Genomic DNA, 20,984 nt, shown 5'->3' with positions numbered 1-20,984 from the left:
GTGGGATTTCGGTTTATACCTGAGAGATGAAAGAAGAACTTGGCAGGTATACTGATGATGAGATGATTCATATAGATGTGCTTTAACATTTATCAACCCAGCAGCCTCCAAGAATAAAATCTTAAATTTAATTTAACAATTTACTATCTATTAAAACTTTATTGGTGTTCTTGATCATGAATGCCCATCTTTGATCATTTTTGTACTAATTACAACTATTGTTAAATGTGTTGGTCATGAAGCAGTCAGAAGTTTACTAATTGTGCTGAGCTGGTTTTGAGTGAGAACACCATGTCTCCACAACCTATTTGTGTGCAGACGGGTGGCTCTCAGGCGTGGACTAATTACAGCTGACTCAAAGCAGGGTTCAAGCATTCACTGTTGGTCTTATGGTGACACATGTGAGGCAATACATGTCAGCCTGATTCAGGACAAAGCTTGATCTTACCTTCTTTTTATTGAGTCCCCTCCTCCAAAACACTTGGACTGAGGCACACACATCTCTTTACAGGCTTGATTTATAGCTGTCCAGTGATCATTATACAAGTAAAATTTTGATCTAATGAACAATATGGAAAATGTCTTCAACTGATAACACAAGTTAATTTTTTATTTGTAAATGTATACACAGACAGGTATGTTAAATCAAACTAAACAAAAAGACATCACCCTTAAGCTTTATAAATGTGTGTTTGGGCTCTGTGGCTGGCATTTTGCTGCCATTGTTTGTCTCCATTTGTGTCCTTAGAGCAGGGCTCTAGACTAACTTTTTGACATGGGCGCACCGGTGCGCCTAACTTTAAAAAGTTAGGCGCACCGGCACAAAAGTTAGGCGCACTCAAATTTTTCAACCGCATCACTTAACACCGCAGTTTTACATGTGCACTTTCTTTGGGGGAGAAGTCCATACAGACAATATTCATTTCTAAATTATTAACTAACAAACTTGTGCTTAAATTGCTTTGTCAATATTGTAGAAAATGTTAAACTTAATCATCATCTCGGCCTGACGACCTGTTTGCTGCTGCATGCTGCTGAAAGGCAGTGGGGAGAGGGGACACTTGGGCAGTGCATTTATTGCAGCATATAATGTGTTTTCTGGATACACTGCTGCTTTTTCAGCATTCAAAGATTGATGGCACCGTGTCAGAGCTGGCTATGAATTTCAGACGGATCAGTCCTTAACACAAAAGTTATCAATAGTTCTTTTCATCTTTTCTTATTACCCACAGCTACATCCACTTCTGTCAGGCCTAGGCTGCTCACTAGGGCTGGGTATCATCACTGATTTCTATAATCCATTCGATTCCGGTTCTCAAAGTCCTGATTCGATTCAATTTAGCCTCAGACAGTCAGAAATATTATAATTCTGATCATTTATCAGTACTGATACATGTGAGACTTCATCAGAATTGTGAACATCACAGCAGATGCCTTTGTGTCAAAGTAACTGAGAATAAAACTCAGAAAAACATGAAGGAGATTTTTCTGGCCTGGCTTTTTATAGAAGATAACCTTAAAAATATTCTGCAATATTCTGCAATTTTGCATAATTTTAAAAAGTTTACATTTCTTCAATATTGAACAGCAGAAAATAGGCTTTCTTGTCCGAGGTCATTTAAGTGAAAAAAAGAAAAGAAAAAGACAGCAGCCGACAGCGCTGTAAACAACGGTAGACTGGTGGGTAATAAGAATGGATAATGCAGAAAACGGAGATTTGAGACGGGAAACTGTTATTGAAGTACAGAGAGAGAGAGAGAGAGCTGTGCATGAAGTGTGATTTTTATCGTGGTGGAAGCAAAACAGCAAAAGTCAGAGGGAATTCATGACGATGTTTATCAAATGTGAAGCGTAGTTTGCTGCTTCTTTTGCTGCTGGCTCGTGAATTTTGGTTGGAGAGACACAAAACCTGCAGCTCAGAATCAGCGCAAAAAGACGTAAACACAGAGCGGCCCCGACGCATCAGAATCGGTGAGCTCCGACGGCGTGTCCGTGTACGTCCCGTCGGGTGAGAAAGCCGAGAAAGACAAAGCTGATTCTGATGCGTCGGGTCTGCTCTGTGTTTACGTCTTTGTGTGGAATCCGTGTACCTGCTCTCATTTGCTGTTTGGTGGTTGTTGAAATAGTTTTGTGAGCTTTAATCTGAGAAACTGGCGTTTCTGGCAAAACACGGTTATATTTAAAAGTCAATTCAGGATTTAATGAATCGATATCGCTTTATTCAAGCTACTCACGTCCCTCTATCCACCTGCACTTTCAACTGGACCACGGCCAATCAAAGAGGTCCCGCCCCTGACTATCTCTGATTGGTTTAGTCCATGATAGGGACATAATGTGTGGCTGTTGTTGACCACACGGAGAGTTGCAGAGATTTTTTTTTTTTTTTTTTTGTTACCCGAACAGTTGGTCGCACCGGTGCGACCAAATATGTTTTTAGTCGCACCATTGAAAAATTTGGTCGCACTCTAGAGCCCTGCCTTAGAGGGAAGAGACTGGACCTTGGTACTGAGTGGTTACTAAAAGCTTAGTTGTGTGGTATCTTTCAGACATTGTGGGTACGGCTATTTAATTGTCCCACTGTGCGATCCAAGAGTGTAGCTACTAAAATGTAGTGTAATGACTTGGCATGAGCAGAAATGTTGTGACTAGCCTAATAAAACAGAAAGTTTGAATTAGGCATGACAGATAAGATCAGATGTTTGGCAGTCTAAGGAATGGAGCAAATGCAGTAGCTAGAAGAAGCAGAGACAGAGAAGATGTTTTCTATGGTACATCAGATAGACTTTTGTGTGCAGATGCAGTGTGTTTAACTTGAAACTGACTGACAGTATGAGGTTTAATTGTTACAAATGCATTCCTACATTCAGAGACATAGGCAGGATTCTCTGGACTGCCAAAGTGATGGAGTCAAACACGATGCTGATGGATCGTTATACACGGAACAAGCCCTAACACATTGATGTTTATTCTGAGGTACATGTTAAGGATACATAGATCTGTTTTTTTACAAAAGGAGAGTTCATGCATGCACACACACACAAACGTGCACACAGACACACAAACACATTCTCTTGGCAAGTTTCAGCTTGCTTGATTTCTCTTCTGTCTGACTTCCAATACTCTGTTCTGCTCTCCACCTATAGTGCCTCTGCTGACACATATATGTTGGGATTGTACCTGTGTGCTGCCCCAAATCCAACACCCCTCACCCAGCCATTGGTTCAGTGGTGGTGCAGCGTGTAGATGCACAAAGCCAGTCTGCAGAAACTCAGTTCAAGTTCTAGACGCCAAAGAAAAAAACTGTTTGATTTGGCTATGAGACCAAGGGCTTGGCAGTGCTGGAGTGGTGTCAAGCGTTGCGGTATCCGGTCACACAGTAAACTTTCATAAACATGTCTGAAATCTACCCTTGTTTGTGTTTTGGGAATTTTAATGGTTTTCAGACCAAAACTGTGTGCAATTGGTTGTCTTTATTTAGTGGTCAGCTGAGCTGTGACACAATTGCCTTTTGATACTTACTGCAATAGACTTTATGGGTAAACGTGTCGTCTTGTTGGTTTACTAGGCAAATCAGAAAATACCGAGTTTGAGTCAGATAGCTGGCTGATTTGTGACCAAGGATTTGAGGGGAAAGAAAGATTCTTGTGTTTGCTTTTTACGCAGCACTGCCAACATTTTTGGCAAATATGTTTTTTTATTTTTTGAAGCGGTATAAAAAAGCTGTGTACTGTGGCAGGATATGAAGTTAGAATTAAATGATCAAAACCGCAAATGACAAAGATAAATATCACTTAAATTTTAATTTTCTCAATGTATATTCCCTGTGCACATGTCATAAGGCATATATGGGATAAAAACAGAAATACTGCATTGCCAGGATTGTTTGCATTTTATTTCTTATCTTTCGTTCACTACAGTTGTTGTACTGAGTATAAAGTCTTTTATATTTATAGTAAAACACACGACTACACCTGGTGTTTCTTGTGTCTTGATGATACTCGTTTATTTATTTTTCCTGAGGTAAAACTCAGCACTGATAACAATAATTTCCCAGTGTCTGAACTCAGTTTCCTCCCTGCACCTTGTCGGTGTGGACTCTGCGGTCTGTGCTTCAAGCTGTTTAATCATACAAGACTCTACTCTGCCAGACTCTATAAGTGTCTATAATTTAAGATTTTCATTTATTCCACTTTGCACAGTGTGTGTGGATGTCGTGTGAGTCTGTGAGCAAGATGAGGCATGATCCTCATGCCAGCAGGCCTGGGTACAGCATTGCCTTGTCAGGGAGGTAGTGATCAGGTTTCATCAGCCTTTAGGGGAGTTGTCAGTACTAGTAATATTCATGCAAATTAACATGCAACAAAATAAGGATTTCAGATGTTGACTGTATATTCTTAAAACCTGCAAAGAAGTTCATGTGTGGTAGAAATTTGCTTATTTTTTCTGTTTTTCTGTTTTCTGCAGGGGGACATCCAGCAGCTTCTGATTGTGGATGATCCCAAAGCAGCATATGACTACTGTGAACATTACAGCCCAGACTGTGACACTGCCCTCAGCGATTCTTTGCAGGCACAGGAGCCAGAAGAGGTCAGGCAACCACCAGGGAGGGTGGTGGAGATTCCACAAATCAACCATAGTAACTAACATAAAAATATGAATATAAACTAAACTGTGACAGAGGAGGGGCTTAGATGTTTTAAAGCCGTAATTACCCATCTTTTTATATTTTAATGTATTAAAATAAATTAGATATTGGGAAATACTCGCCAGGGTAAAGTGCAATGCTTTGACAAGTGCCTTAGGAAAGGCCACTGACTTGATCTTTTACTGTTTCACAAACCTAAAGGTTTATGATCCTGGAGAATCAGTATATCATTTGCACTAGAGTGATGCATGCTGACATACTGACAGACATGCAAAGCTGTTAGGGTTTAATCATAATGACTAAAACTGCTACGACTACTGCAATGTTGTATTTTAGTTGCAGACTATACAAATAAAGAGTAAAAGAGTACTGATCGGCTGATTTTCCATACTGATTATCTATTTGTATTCAGTACAATACAGATATATTTATCCGACACATCCATTAATTCTCAGTCATCTGGAGCTGCCTCAAACCAGCCTTTTATTTTTTCACATAATCAGAAAGATGCCATAAAGTCCACAATTGATTATTCATTGGTGAATACACAGTCATGTCAGAACCTGCTGTACATCCGGGCCACATCCTGGAAGGTGTATTTGTACCTTAAGTGCCAATATAAATGTGATCTACCTATATTTGATCAGTTGGTAACTGCTAAAAGAAATTCTACCTGCCTTAATATTTTCATCATTTAACCATGAAGGCATCATGTTGAGTTTGCAAATTGAAGTTCAAGAATCACCATGAAATGAATCTCTCATAACTGGAAATCAGGGTTTTCCATTGGCAGCTGTGGATGTGATTATAATTAATAACTGTTTGACTCCTTAATAAGGAACTGCTATATAATTACATGACTGAGGAGTTCCACTTTTATTTTTTTTAATCAGACCAGATATTCCAGCTGATCTTAGAAGTCCTTTGGTGTATAATTTACATGCCTTCAGTGAGAAATTTCCATTACGATGTCCCTGAAATGCTGCTTGTAATTTAGTCTCTGTTGTCTTTCTTTGTTTTATGAGATATTTACACCATCCCCACCTGTTTGCTTGTAGGTCAAACCTGTATTGCTAGATTCAGTATTAGTTCCTAAAATAAGACTACTATGTAATTTAGCAACACTTTGTTATTTGAAGAGACCATCATCAAAAAATATTAGCTATAAAATATACATATAATTTTAATGCATACGCTATAATGGAATATAACATTGCATTACATTGTGTGTCTTGTAGCAGTTCAAATAATGTATAATGTCATCAGTATTTTCCTCTTTAAACGTTTTAATCTTTTAATGCTTAATGTAGTTGAACTGTCAGCACCTTACCTCAAGCATATTTTCTAACTGATTGCTGTTTAAACACATCGCATGATGAAGCTGATTTATATTATGTGTGTCGTCTTCTTGTTGAAAGAAGTTGAAAGAAGATGTGTCTTGCTTTTGCTAACACTAAAACCTCTCTCCCTCCTCCTCTGTCATCCTCTCCAGTACACTACTGATGATTTAGATTACTCTCCGTTCGATGAGTATCCCGAGGGAGCGACAGAAACCAGTCCAACCTATGATGATTTTGAGCCGCAGGTAAATGGAAAAAGCGAAGGACAAGATGTTTTTGCGCTGTCTCATTCAGATTTTGGTTCTTTCGTGTGTTGTCCCCGTGTCCCACTGTTACGTTTACAATCATGTCAAAGCTAAAAAGGTTGACTCGCCCTGCGACATTAAAATATTGAGATTATGCCCTTAGTGTGCAGTACTGCAGGTGTAAATTTGAATGTGAATGTAAACATACACAGTGTGCTAGTCCTGTCTTGTCTGTCTACAGCCTTCTCTTGGAATGCCATCTGCTTTAAGTGTATTTCCAGCATATCTTTAAAAGTACTGTATACACTGTGGAATATCAGCAACTCTGTACTCTTCTGTGGATTTTATATCTATTTATTTATTTGTTTTTTGTGCACTTGTGCCTGACTGTGTCCTAAAAATGTTCCAGTGTGTCACATGAACAGCTCAGTCCTTGATTGTTGTACAGCACCTTATTCTACCCGACCGTTATGTAGTAGTATTAATATTATCAGGACTCCAGTTGCAGCCCTTTTAGTTGATCTGCATGAACAATATGTAAAGTGATACATGCAGACCAAGTACTGTGTATACAGCTGCTTCTGGAAACACTGGCAATTGTACTGACAAAATACTGTACATCAATCAAGGAGTGTGGCTTCAAATCATTTCCATTTTCGGATGTTCCATGTTTGGTATTATTTATCACCGTCACCTCTTCCAGAGAAAGAAACGTAGTCTGTCCTCGAAAAAGAAGATGACCAGAAAGCCCCCCAGTAAAACTAAGCCCAAGCCCTTAAAAGCTAAAAAGTATTCCACTAAGAAGAAACATCAGATGCCTGGCTACCAGGCTACAGCACCGGAGCAACACCGAGGCGATATTAGGGTAAAAATTCATTTCGAGATTAGAGAACATCCCATCAAGATCTTCCCGCCCTGAATTCTGAAGGGAAAATCTGTGATGGCAGATTTCATCTTCGCTAACCTTCTCAGTGTAGAGGTAGCAGCGACTTCAGTCAGCTTGAGAAGACCTCAGCAAATAACCTCTAGTCTGAGCTTTTATGCTAACCTTTATTCTTCTTTGCTTTTTTTCAACATGACTCAGATAAACAATTTAGAAGGAGATTACAATACAGACATTGACTACGGAACAGTAGATGGTACTCAAACTCAGTCCCCCTTTGCCACGAGTGGACCCAATGAGGTAATTTTCAACTCATTTCTGTGTTAGTTATTTTGGGGAGTGTCAACAAGGATTTTACCCAAGGAAGTGCCTGGTATGATGTGACAAAGACACGGAGATTCAAGTCAGTGAATCTCTGTGTCTTTTGACTTTTGAACTGATGGACAGAGGATAATTTTAAATGCTTAAAAGCAAAAATACACACACACTAACATACACACATATATATTAGTGCTGTCAGCATTAATCCCATTAAAATGACGTTAACGCCATAACCGCATTAACATGGCAAATCTCCGTTAGTGAGTTAGCGCGGATCGCCCCGTTCGTGGGGCTGCAAGGTGTCAATGCATTAGCGCAGTTAGCTCGTTAACGCTAACTCACTAATGGAGATTTGCCATGTTAATGCGGTTTTGCCATTAAGGTCATTTTAACGAGATAAACGCTGACAGCACTAATATATATGTATATATATATATATATATGTGTGTGTATGGCAGAAGCTGTCTCATCCAAAAATACTGGTTGTAAATATTATTTAGCAGAGATTATCTGCTAAACAAAATACAAAATTTCCTGTTGTCCATCACAACATGAGCCTTGTTTTGATCACTATTTGTTCTTATTTCCTTGAAAAGAACTATGATCAAAAGGCTTAACTCTCACAGCCACCTATCATTGTATACTGCAGTTTTTGACAAAGTAGATGTGATTATTCGAGCTATTTTGAATATTAATTTGACTAAATGTCCACAGCAAGTGTAATTGCATCCACTTTGTCTTGCTCTAGAACTAAATCCACAGCGATCACCACTGTGTTTGAACAGCTATATTGTGCCAGGTGATTGTGGTTGTGGTGAAAATCGCTGGTGGCTTAAAAAAAACTGGTCAAAATCGATTTGCTAATTTTGATTTTATTTGCATTTCAGTTACTTCTATTCAAATAATTTGATGTTTTTGCAAGTTGCTGCTAGATGTCTTTAGTGACATCTGTGTGAGCCTTTCTTTGCTTTTTGCATCAGTATGCCATTTACAGCACGGCCATACGATGAGAGAGAAAAGCAGGCTCAGATAACATTAAGCCTTTCTTTATATCTATGATTGCCAAACTGATAATGATTATGTTTTGTTATCATGGTAACACTTTATTTATTCCTTTTTTTTCTGGTATAACAAGTCAATTTGTTGAAATACATATATCACGGTACTTGGCTGTAATGGAGTGATATACTGAAGAGTGAAAAGAGTGTAGTTGTTTTTCTCACATCAACGATAATCTAAGATTGACAATATGGTATTCAAAATAAATAAAGTGTTACCATTTCTTTTTTTTCTGCATTTCCTGTTGAATCTACTTGCAATTTTCTTTAATAACATCTTAAAATGGATTATATTACCTCAGTCGCTTAACTAACATTGTCATTTCCTTGGTTGCTCACTATGACCCCCACCCCCTTGGCTTGGTTAACACATGAAAGGCTGTGGAGGAGGATGTTGTCGGTGCATATGTCACCGAGGCCACTCACATTGCTCCAGAGCCCACCGTTGTTGCAGAAGCACAGGACGCCTTGGATACTGGTGCGGACGCATATGACTTTAAGGAGTATGACCTAAACCAGTATGACTTGGGCGAGGTTGACAGCAGGTTGTATGATTATGGGGCGTATGATGAGTATGGCACAGCCCTGCCTAAACCTGAGGCGACCTACGATGATGAGGTGGGACCTGGGGTCGCTGCTGAAACCGATGTTTCGGAGAGTACTGTAAGTATCACACCCGGACCTGGTGACTGACGGGTGTGCGCATGAACAGCATGCATTAGAGACTCTGTGTGTCATGGTTTCACTCAGTCCTTCAGTACACGTCTTCTTTGTTTGTCGCTTGGCATGGGATATGCGTCATTGACATGTTAAGTGTGGAATCAGGTGATCTGCTGCTGTTCCAGCAGTGTGTGTCTGGTGATTCAGCGATCATAGGGACTATGCATGCATCTATTTTGCTATAGTTTTTGTTATTAAGGTGGATTTCTATTTGACATAGCACAGACATTTGCACTTATTCCATACACATCTTTTAATCAGTGTATGCTGGCCCAGCCTACACCCACTGATCCCAAACAAGGCCTATTGCACCTCCCTACCCACTCATCTTTCAGCAGCTGGCTGTGATCCCTCCCTCTGCTCGTCTCAGTGTGGACTGCAATTAGCCTATAAATCGTAGGCAGCTGTCTGCATAGTGCACCCACACAGTTGTAAAGAACATGCAGACTTTACTAATCAACAGTTTGTCACAGTGTGTTATTTAGTCAGTATAAAGACCATATAGATTAACATAACTCCTCATTTTGTGTCTATTTTGTAAAATTTGGCCCCAACTTTGTGTTAAATGTACACAACCAGACATCCTCAAACTCCATTAAGTGCATTATGTGTCTGTGGGGCTTTGGGTATTGGTACTGTAGCATGTTAGGATGAGGCCTTATATGCCTTTTTACTACCCATCTCACACACAGCTCACCCAGACTAGCACCTTCTAATCTCACCACACCTTCTCCATGTCCATAAGGAAGAACATACTCAAAACTGCAGATAATTTTTTGTGTTCAGCTACTCATGTGTACTTGCTAAATTTCAATGTTGGAAAAATAATGGGAAATAAAATATACTTAATTTACACTGATAACCGCTGGTGATTGTATGTTATATCAGGTCATCATTTATTAACCACACTGCTCAGTGACGATGCAATGACAGCACGACTCCATTTCAAGCATGCAGAGGTCCGTTGTCGCTCATGAGGACTAACCTTCTTCTTCGTTAGTGTTTGTTAATGTCTCGCTTTGTATTATCCGTGATTTGCTTAGTCTAGTGCTGTTTGTACCTGTGGAGTATAACTGCTCCACGGTTTAGCTTTACAGTTATAAAACTGCCACCACTTTTCTTGGTTTGTAACTGCAGGTCGCTGATTCCGTAGCAGGCTTTGGGCAGAAGGGAGAGAAGGGCGAGCCGGCTGTGATTGAACCTGTAAGGTCCAAAAAGTCGATAATTGTCCTAACATTATGACTTATTATCACTTTACTGGTACACATTATTTTAAAATGTTATTCTCAGAGCGAGCAGTCTCACTTTTATTAGAATTTTAAATCATTAAACCCAAACGAAATAGTGTCAAACCCTAACTGCAGCTTTATTTTATTTATATACTTCTTTAAAGATCCCATTACAGTGCTATCTAAACATCTCCAGAACACAGTTTTTTTCTATTATTATCTAATCTTGAACTTATCTGTGATACTGCTTTTGGATATCCCACTATTTGTGGTGATAAAGACTTTGCTTGTATTTTAAGGGCATGCTAATTGAAGGACCACCAGGAACCCCCGGCCCAGCAGTGAGTATATTTTTGAAAAAAAAAAAAGACCGAATTATGCGTAATTATGAACTCTTGTCAGAATTTCCTGAATTGACACCCTGGTTGCCTGCTAACTTTGTTTTGCTTATTCAGGGTCTTCCAGGACCCGCAGGCCTACAAGGACCCCCAGGCACTACTGGAGATCCTGGTGACAGGGTGGGTTTATCATTTATGTCCCCAAGCTCATAGTTTTTTATGTAGATTTACTCTGAATTCTGAATTCAACTATGTTCGTTCTGGTTACACTCTTTCAGAAAATGAATGTCTGGACAGCTTGATAGACACTCCAAATTAGTGAAATTATTTTGTTATTTTTCATTCATTCATTTATTGGTGGACTTCATTTACGCGTTGAAGAATAATGATCTATGTCAGTGTTTTATATGTGAAAGGAAGGGAGTGTGAGGAAATGCAGGAATAGAAATTTTATAGCACACTAAATGCATTGAAAACTGCATAGAGAATAACACTGAATGAATTGTGTGTAGCTCATCATTAAAAGTTAATATGAATATCGAACACTAGTGATCTTGGGGGCGTTACTTGTGCTACACACAGTTCACTGAAATTAAACTTCTTGTTGTCAGAATGGTTAAAAGCAGTCTCTGGGATAGAGATGCAAGTTTTAGCACATTCAAACTGAGAGTCATTCATTTCTACAATAGTGCACTTCAAAGTGTATTAACAGATTACTGTCAGCAGACAGAAATAGTCTTGAGCTGTTATTTTCACTTCCTTGCTGCTCATCATTAGCATAAGCAGCCAAGGTGAGTGAGACAATACCTGAGATGTGAAAGATTGTTGTAAAAGTCTACAAAACCAACTGTTTGCAGCACACTCACACATGTGCACAAATATGGCTAAAAAGAAAAGATGGAAAAAGGATGTTAGTTTTGGATCGCAGATGGTTGTGTTGCTTACCGATGGACACGCCTAGTATCTGTGCAATTAGGCAGAGGAAGCGAATGATAATCAAAATAACAAACTGTGTAACTGTGTCTTAAATTTTTCATGTGAAAGTTTATGGCTTGATTTGCATTTTTTATGTTAATGATATGAATAGAAATAGCACAATATAAGATTAAAACTTAAACTAAAAAGGAGCCAGTAATAAATCACCCGAGTAGAGATTCAGTAGTTTCGTGTGTCCAACATCAAACTTGTCTTTATATAGTGTAAAGTTGACATTTTCTTGTTGCCATCTATACACCTAAACAGTGTCCCGAATGTAAATAGTATAGTTTTGATGGTGTCATGACACAGCCTGTCTACAGACATATGGACAAACAAACACCCTGCAAATTGCCGTGAATCCTGGTATAGCAGGTATCTTCGCGTCTGCCTTTTCGCCATGATAACACACGCATACACAGACACATGATTACAGCCACACCAGCTACATTACTGTGTCAGGTAAAAATTGCAATTTTGTAGCTCAGATAAAGATACTTATTATGTAGTTACAGATAGACAGAAAATGTAAAAACTGTCAAACAGGGCTGTAATGTGGGAAGAGGAAAAAAGTACTCAGTGTGGGTCAGTGTACACCCATCTTTGACCGGAGCCTTAATTTGAACATCAACTAGCAGTTTAGTTAAAATCTATAGATCGACAGAGAGACATATAAACACCCAGCAAAGTAGTAAAGGCAATCATTTTATTCTCCCCGCGTTCACATTTTGTTTAAGTGTCACAAACACACACACACACACACACACACACAGGGTGCAGTGATAAACATCTCTTGGCTAGGTCTATTTTTCAGCAGTGCAGAGCATATAGATAATTATGTTTTTATATTTTGTATAAATTTGCTTTCCGCCCCGTCGTGTTTGATTCATTTCAGTGATCTGTACCATCATAAATTCTTGAAATTCAGCCAAAATATAAATGGTAGTACATACAAAGATGTGACAAAGCCCACAGAAAACGGCCAGAGAGCTTTTGCCACAACTGATGTGCTAATGGTAAGATGTTACAAACATAACCAGCTATGAAAATTTATTTTTTACACTTTTTCACGTGCCATAATTTGTTTTCAATGTTGATGCTATTAATAATTTGGCTTTGCCTCTTCTGTATCACAGGGTCCTCCTGGACGCCCTGGTCTGCCTGGTGCTGATGGTTTGCCGGGGCCCCCCGGTACCATGCTGATGCTTCCAGTAAGTGCTCATACAGCAGAACTACATTCCATCCAAACTTATCATATAATCCATAACCAGGATCATTTTTAGGATATTGCATAGTGATGACAGAGTGAGCTGAACAAAAATGCGCTGTCTGTGTGTGTCCAACAGTTCCGTTTCGGCGGGGATGGTGAGAAGGGTCCAGTGGTGTCGGCCCAAGAAGCCCAAGCGCAGGCCATCCTTTCACAGGCTAGAGTAAGTAGAAACAACATTTTAAAAGCCACAGGGAAACCAAAAGGCTGTGGACAAACCCCTACCTCCCTCTTGCTCACTACATAGAGCTGTAGGGGGACAGGAGGAGAAGGAAGACAGAGACACCATTTTGGTGAGGAGGGGTTGCACCGCATTTCGTTGGCCTTGCGGGGCTAAAAGGAGACATGCCGAGTGGGCTAAAGAGCAACAGCATGAAAAGGCCACTTTGAACAGGTGGACAGGCAGGAGAGACTGTTAAAAATACTTTAGGGGCTCAGCGTCTGCGGGTGGGCTAAGAAACAGGTGTAGTCTTTGTATCTTTGTGGGAGACAAGATGGGCACTTAGACGAAAAGAGAAAATTTACTTTAGACCCAATAACTGAACAGGTAAACCGAATAATTACTAAATCTGATTATTAAATGTTAAAATGTAAATTGACGACTACATAAGGCATCACAATGAGACAGAAACTGGAGGATGATAAAGAATGTTTACTGCAGTCCAGATGAGAGGCATCTCAGTATGGGATGTAGTGATCATGTAGTGCGAGCAGTGCCAAAACTTTCTTAACCAAGACCAAAAAAAAGGATTATTCAGTACAGACATGCCAGGATACTAGAAAACAGACTATCAAAATATGTAAAATGGGAAGGAAAATGCTGAAAAATGCATAAAGATATGCATTATGTGCTGCTTATGCAGTTATGTATGTAAAAGTATTATGAATGGGTTTTTTGCCTCAGTGAAATTTGACCTTGCTCTTGTCTGTGCCCATACCTGCAGCTGGCTATGAGAGGACCCCCTGGGCCAATGGGTTTGACGGGAAGATCGGGGCCAGTGGTGAGTGAGAATTTATCCTCTGGAATTTTATGCTGCAACACAGCTTTTCAATCTGTAATCATGTGTTTATTATTCATAGTTTTGTGTTTGATTGTATTAATTAAAGTTGTCATTTACAGCCATTGTATAAATCTGGAACAAGTATTCAAGATTAAGTTAATCAAATGCATATTTTTAAAATATGCATTTTTAGAAGAAAGTACAATCAAATACAGAGTAGTACATTTTTTTTGTTGCTCAGTGGAACAGAGGAAAAATACATGTTTATTAACAGCTGCTTTACATATTGCAACCGGGCAAACTTTTTTTCTTGGGCTTGTTGATACAAGATCCACAGCTTATCTCCAGGAAAAGACCCTACAAAAGAGTTGCCCAGAGATGAATGCCAGATAAAACACAGATCTATCACTTTACCTGTATGTGTAATCTTAGGCTTCTGGTGCCAGCTAGATCTGGAGCTATCAGGCTAGTCTTGCAAATAAGTTTGAACTCTAACTTGGCACAAAGCATTTAGAAGCTGAAAATAAATCGTTTGCAGCAAATAAAGATCAGCATTTAAGCCAGGTGCATATAATCCATGATTCAAAAATCTGATAGGAGTGTCTTGCAGTTTATAATATAATATGTGCCAATTTGTGCTTAAAAATAATCTGTGCAGTGATGTTTATTTTGATGAGCGCTGGTATATGGTTTGTGTGCTGTAAAATGTCGCCATCTGCTGTTTTCTTTAAATAACTGTTTTCCGTAATCTGTCCTGAAGGAAATTGCGTGTAAAAAAGCTTGAAAAGATATGCATATATAAGCATGCTTGGTTTGTGTTGTCTTACTTTAGGGTCCACCTGGCATTTCTGGATTGAAAGGTGAAAGTGGAGACCCTGGTCCTCAGGTGAGGGATAAGTTATGACTTAATGAATGGGTGAAAACATTTCACACAAACTGAGAAACAAATAGTGCTGCTGATCACCAAACTGGTCCTCATGTGCCTTTACAGGGTCCTCGTGGCACCCAAGGTCCGCCAGGGCAGCCTGGCAAGCCAGGCAAGCGGGTGAGTGAACTCACTCACCTCCAGCACTCGCACTGCAGTGTGTGTGTGTGCTTGCATGCCTCTGTGTTTGTTGTGTGGTTGTTTGTACTTGTCGTCCCTCCTCAGTGGCTGAGAAGCTTATTTCCACTCCAACAAACAATTGCTTGAGATGTGCTTAAAGGCCTGTGGTCCCTCCAATCCTCGGATCAATGGCTGGGCAGTTAATCTGTCTGAAAATGCCAAAACATTAACACTGACTATCGATGTGGGGCGCAATTAGCGTCACGGTTCAGTCCCTTCGCAGGGCCAAACATCGTGACCTAATTGGATACTAATAAACATAAACCAGTCATTTGCAAGTTAGTAATACAAGCTTAATTAAAATGCAGGACCTTAGCTGATTTTAATGTCACAAAATGTGATTAAATATTGCTTAATTAAATAAATAGTATGTAAGCTAGTTATGTACTGATGCAGTGGATGAAATGTATCTTGCACTGTCATTTCTAATGTTTTCCATAAAAACCAGTAAGGCAAGGAGGAGATATAGATAATAAGAGAAATGTAAGCTGCCCTTCAAAGTTGAGTCGAATCTGAAAAATAAACATATTCTTTGGTTTTCTTCACTATCACCTCAGACAGACTACTTCATTATTTACTGATTGTAACAACCAACCAAATACTCATTTTCTTCATCTATCGGTAAGAATTTGCAACATCAGCCAACTGGTTCACAGGAAGAGTAAATCTAAATGAAAAAACAAATAGTGACATTTTATCTGATGATATAAATAGAACGTAATCGCTGGTAGTTTTCTACAGAAATTATGTTACTTATCTAGAATCCAATAGTTATGTTCTGAACTTCTCCCCAGTATCAAAATCTGTATTCATATTTTTTATTTCTCTTCTATTTTAAGGGTCGTGCTGGAGCTGATGGTTCCCGTGGGATGCCTGGAGAATCAGGTTCTAAGGTACAAATGCTGCTACATAACATTTGAAGTTTATTTCACTAGAAAAGAGCAAATGCTGGAAGTGCTCTTGTCCATATAAAGATTGCTTTTGTAATAATGCGTGGTGCGTACTGTTTCCTTACAGGGTGACAGAGGATTTGATGGACTTCCTGGGTTGCCTGGTGAAAAAGGACACAGGGTGAGGATAATATGGCACTTCATACGTTAAATCATGTGCAATTTGTAATGTTTTCAAACAGCAGCTTTTTAGTCTGCTCCTTTTGCAGATCCCTCTGATTTAGAATAGCTGTGAGATTTATCCACTGAGAGTAAAAATGAAACAGAACATTGTTTGCCTGAGAAACAACTCTAGATGTTTTTGAGCTGGTGAACAAAGCACTGCTTCCTCGTGTGATAAGTCACAAAACTGGCATTAAAACAAACTCTCTCAGTTATACAGGATTAGCCATCTTAGATTACAATAATAACCAAAGGTTTGGATATCTTGGATCTCTTTTAGTTGGCTGTAGTCGGTGATACAGTTTGGAATTTCAGTATCTTTCTAAGATCATGTTGAGTAACATCCTTAAATTTCAGTGTGCTGAGTGAAGAACTGTTATGCCAAGAGGGGAAAATGGATTAACAATTTATAATTTGCTACATGGCTTCCGCTAATGTACCTGCATTAATCACGCACTGAAGCTCGGTAATTGGTTTGTACATTGAAAAATTACGAATGAAAGTCCTGGGTGTCACCTGGTTATTTGAAATCTGTGTTATGATGTCGTATTTGGTTCATTCCCAGCTATGGCTTATAGCAGTAAAGGTTTGGTATAAAGGCTGTTACAGTATAGTGAGATGCAGCAGGAAGTAAAAACATAATGTGTTTAGTATGCAAGGATGAAGAAACAAAAAAGTAACCAGTGAATGAAAGGACACTAATGTAGTTTTCAAATTAAAAACTCCAACTGGACAATTCTACAAAATAAATGAAAGACATCATAATGTGAGGCATTAACCTCAACCTGTGTGCCTTTCTGATCTCTTTCTTCTTTTTCTTCTTTTTCTCAGGGAGACCCAGGACCAATGGGACCCCCAGGTGCCCCTGGAGAGGATGGACAGAGAGTAAATGCTTCCTCTTTTATCTCTCAAATACCTGCACTCAGCTGAGATGCATCACCAACATACTTATTTAGATCAGATGTGCTTCACCAGCTCAGCCCTCAGGCAGCAGCAGCTGGGTTGAGACTGGGAACTGGGAACGAGGGGAGGTTGTGTCTAACCTTTTCTTCTTATGAAACTACCTTAACCAACTTCTGGCTGTTGGTGCATTCAGTAATGTTTGCAGTGGTTTAACATAAGCTCTAACTGATAGAGGATTTTGAGTACCTAAAATTAAAAGTGATGATTATTAATATATAATACAAGATGCCACTGTTTACTTCCAGGTCTGGTTTGTTTGAATTAATATGATAAATGCTAAAAGTTCAGTAAAGATGATTATATTTCATTTTCTCTGATTCTGTCTGTTTCTTCCCTCAGGGCGAGGATGGAGAGATTGGGCCTAGAGGATTAGCTGGAGAGAGTGTAAGGCTCCTGGTTTTATTATATCATGCCATCCCAGATCTATGAAATTACAACAAGCTGCAACATGATCTTCCTTAAGTCATTTAAAAAAGCTAACACAAGCATCCAGCAGGGGCAGCAGTGCCCTTCTGACAATTATTCATGAATATCGTGACCATAAAACAATTCTCAGTTTATTTGAACTCTTTGTCGTTTGTTCCTCATAGGGTCCAAGAGGTTTGCTGGGACCTCGTGGTCCTCCAGGACCCCCTGGATCGCCTGTACGTACTCTGACTTTTACCATGTCCTCATGTAGTATCACTGCCTGCAATTAATATGATCTGTCACGAGTCTTGTTTAATGTGTCCTCTGCAGGGTGTTGCTGGAGTTGATGGTCCTCAAGGTCCAAAAGGAAACATGGTACCAACACAGCTTCCTCTTTGTGAATTCACCAACATGTGACCATATCAGCTGCAGATCTTCAGACCCTGGGCTGAACTCTACAGAATGCTTTTACTCACTGCGCATTGTTAAAGTTAACAAGTTTAGGTTTAGGTTTAGGTTGTAGGATGCACAGCTGTGAGATCAAAGGTTCAGTGCTCAGTTGTGAGTCTGCTGTGATCATTATATTTTAAAGATGTGTTAAAAGTTACATTATGTTAAGTTAAATATATATAAATAACAACAACTTACAGAAATGTGTTATTGATATGTTTTGCCACTATTGAGAATTAAATGTCCGCTAAGAGTCAAGAAGCAAATGCTTCTTACTATAGCCTCTCTTTTTTATTCATTTCTGTCCTTGACCCCTAAGTAAACATGCTGTGGTATTTTAGGAAAGAGTCGATTTTTGAGGCTTTGCTTTTGTAACCAAAGTAAAATACATTAAGCTCAGTAAAAAGGCAATCAGAATTGGAGTATATGAAGCAGATTGGGAAAAGTAGGTATACCAAAATATTTCAATTAATTAATAAAATCCTTCTGTAACTTATCCCCTGAGATATGATTGTTTTTTCTTTGTTATCTGGGGAGTAAATAGTCCTGGCGACAGAGCACACCTGTTAACAGTGCCACACTGGGTGTAATTCAACTGCACTGCATTTGTGAGAGTTGCTCTGGGAATAACGTTTCATGCCTAGTTTTGACAGTCTTCTGTTTTTTTCAGGGACCTCAAGGAGAGCCAGGCCCACCCGGGCAGCAGGGAATCCCTGGGACACAGGTGAACGAATCAATCATGAGGTGTCATCACTGCACCTGAAACAAGCAAAGACAAGTGCAGTGCAGGGATATTTTCCATGGACTTATCTTAGGAGAAGAACTATTTGTTTGGTTTTGTTTTCATTGTCTTCGTGTTGGTTTAATCCCTGCAAAGCTTCTACAACTGTTGCTTCAAGCTGACACACACACACACATGAATATATGAGCACATATCAGACAGTGTTATGTTGTGCTTCAGTGGAAAACATCATGAGGTCAAAGAAAAGTGTGAGGCAGAATTTATAAGGACCTAGGAAAAGAGAAGTGCAACGGTCAGAGAATCTCAGACAGCTTAATAATGTGGCAGCGGATGCTGTTGATGTGGGTCTGATGTGGTGAAACAGTGTCTCACAGATGGACTACACAAAATACATCTTAGATGCCTCATGCAGTGTTACTGTGCTGTTACATGCAGGTCTTATGAAAGAGAGAAACCAGTGAAAAATATAACTTTGTTACAAAGGACAGAATTCGAACTCATCATTAAATACAAATAATGTTCACCTGAGAGGTCACCTATCATTGAAGGTTCAAATTTTATCAGCACGTTTTGGCATCAAATAGAAACTGCAGTACTAATGAACATTTAGCTGCCACATGTCAGTTAAGCTCATTGCAGTTAATGATGTTCACGTATTATGTCGCTATGAATAATGGGAGGGCATTATCTCCTTTCACTTCATAAAAGGATTGGTCTAGTCTATCTACAGCTGAAGGAGGTGATGAAAGAATCACTGGAGCACCTTTCCTTAGTCATTAGAAAATTCATCCAGTTTTTATTAAGGGTTATTATGGCTGCCACTCAGAGAGATTCTGTGTCACTTCCCTCTGTTAGGATTCTTCCTAAGCAAGTTTAACAGTTTGCTTGTAGCCACTTTATACACTGAGCATTGGTTTAGAAAATGACACACAAGTGGGAAAAAGGCACATGGGCCAACTGTCAGGCATAGAAGGCAAAGGAGCAAAGGTGGGAAGTAAAAATACAAGACAAATGGGAAGACGAACTTTCACAGTACAACGGAAAGTAACCAAAAGATAAATAACTAATGCTGATAGACATGAAGACAAAAGCATGGGAAATAAGGACACCAGAAACACAACCAAACCAACAAATATAAAGGGCAATGGCAGGTAGGGACTCAGAAATGCATATATGGGAGCACATAAACAAATATTTAAGGGTTTGCAAGCATGCTTAAGGCCAATATACCCCACTTAGAAAGAACAAGCACACTTAAACACACAAGCTTAACATTTCTTTACCAGCTAAACTATTTACAGCTCCAACAAACTCTTCAGTTTATCCAGCTTGTGCATGTGTTTGAGCATGCCTGTTGTTGCTATAGCGACTCTCATCTCTATCTGTCTCTGGTTTTGCAGGGTCTTCCTGGTCCTCAAGGCCCCATTGGACCACCTGGAGAAAAAGTGTGTTTATTTCTGTCTTCATTATTTGAAAGCTTATTATTAAAGCATAACGGTTTGTACATGGAATGAAATGTTTCTTGGTACAACAAACGTAGTGCTGTGCAAGGAATTATTAAGTTGCCAAATCAGTAAACTGTATTTGATATAAGATATAAGGACTCTTGATTTGATATAACTTTTGCATTATTTGGTAAAATAAGGCAAATTTGGTATCTGCAGGTTAGCAAGATTCATGCTAAGTATGCTATGTACTGCATGCTTCTTTGTCATGTCTCTTTGATAAGTAAGCTTAGTTGTATTTATCTAACTACAATTTAAAATTTAAATTCAGTTTATTTATTTTTTGTTTATGATAGAATTTCTTTTTCCTTGAGTTTTCTTTAATCAAAACTAAGAGTCTATGCTAAAGTCAAAAGGTTGCATTTAGCTTATTTGAACCTGCACGTGATCTTCATAAGAATTCTGGACGTTTTTTTAAATCTGTCTTTTTCTTTTCCTCATACAGGGACCTCAGGGCAGGTCAGGGTTGCCTGGATTACCTGGAGCTGATGGGCCTCCTGTGAGTGCGCTTGTGACCTATATACATGCATACTGTATATCAATATTACACACATACATATCCCACAAACAAGATAATCTAACACCACTTCACTAAAATTGTGGGTGCTTTTTTTTACTTTCTATTTTGTACTAGTATTAGTAGTAGTTTAGTACTGAATCTGCCATTTACATATGGG

At 39.1% G+C, this 20,984-nt stretch overlaps 1 protein-coding gene across 1 annotated transcript in view; it reads left to right on the top strand.

Moving 5' to 3' along the window:
* The window catches only part of col11a1a (collagen, type XI, alpha 1a), a 71,598-nt gene that overhangs the window by 12,634 nt on the left and 37,980 nt on the right, over positions 1-20,984 (top strand). Inside the window, exons 5-25 of the mRNA XM_039617396.1 lie at positions 4,465-4,587; positions 6,138-6,230; positions 7,315-7,413; positions 8,871-9,155; positions 10,350-10,415; positions 10,741-10,782; positions 10,897-10,959; positions 12,891-12,965; positions 13,101-13,184; positions 13,966-14,022; positions 14,855-14,908; positions 15,014-15,067; positions 15,967-16,020; positions 16,145-16,198; positions 17,071-17,124; positions 17,542-17,586; positions 17,793-17,846; positions 17,941-17,985; positions 18,731-18,784; positions 20,203-20,247; positions 20,753-20,806. Of these exons, the coding sequence (XP_039473330.1) occupies positions 4,465-4,587; positions 6,138-6,230; positions 7,315-7,413; positions 8,871-9,155; positions 10,350-10,415; positions 10,741-10,782; positions 10,897-10,959; positions 12,891-12,965; positions 13,101-13,184; positions 13,966-14,022; positions 14,855-14,908; positions 15,014-15,067; positions 15,967-16,020; positions 16,145-16,198; positions 17,071-17,124; positions 17,542-17,586; positions 17,793-17,846; positions 17,941-17,985; positions 18,731-18,784; positions 20,203-20,247; positions 20,753-20,806 (1,554 nt within the window). The remainder of the gene's footprint in view (positions 1-4,464; positions 4,588-6,137; positions 6,231-7,314; positions 7,414-8,870; positions 9,156-10,349; positions 10,416-10,740; positions 10,783-10,896; positions 10,960-12,890; positions 12,966-13,100; positions 13,185-13,965; positions 14,023-14,854; positions 14,909-15,013; positions 15,068-15,966; positions 16,021-16,144; positions 16,199-17,070; positions 17,125-17,541; positions 17,587-17,792; positions 17,847-17,940; positions 17,986-18,730; positions 18,785-20,202; positions 20,248-20,752; positions 20,807-20,984) is intronic.

This window comes from Oreochromis aureus, linkage group 9 (assembly GCF_013358895.1).
Source record: "Oreochromis aureus strain Israel breed Guangdong linkage group 9, ZZ_aureus, whole genome shotgun sequence".
NCBI lineage: Eukaryota > Metazoa > Chordata > Actinopteri > Cichliformes > Cichlidae > Oreochromis > Oreochromis aureus.
This window is presented reverse-complemented; position numbering and strand designations above follow the sequence as displayed.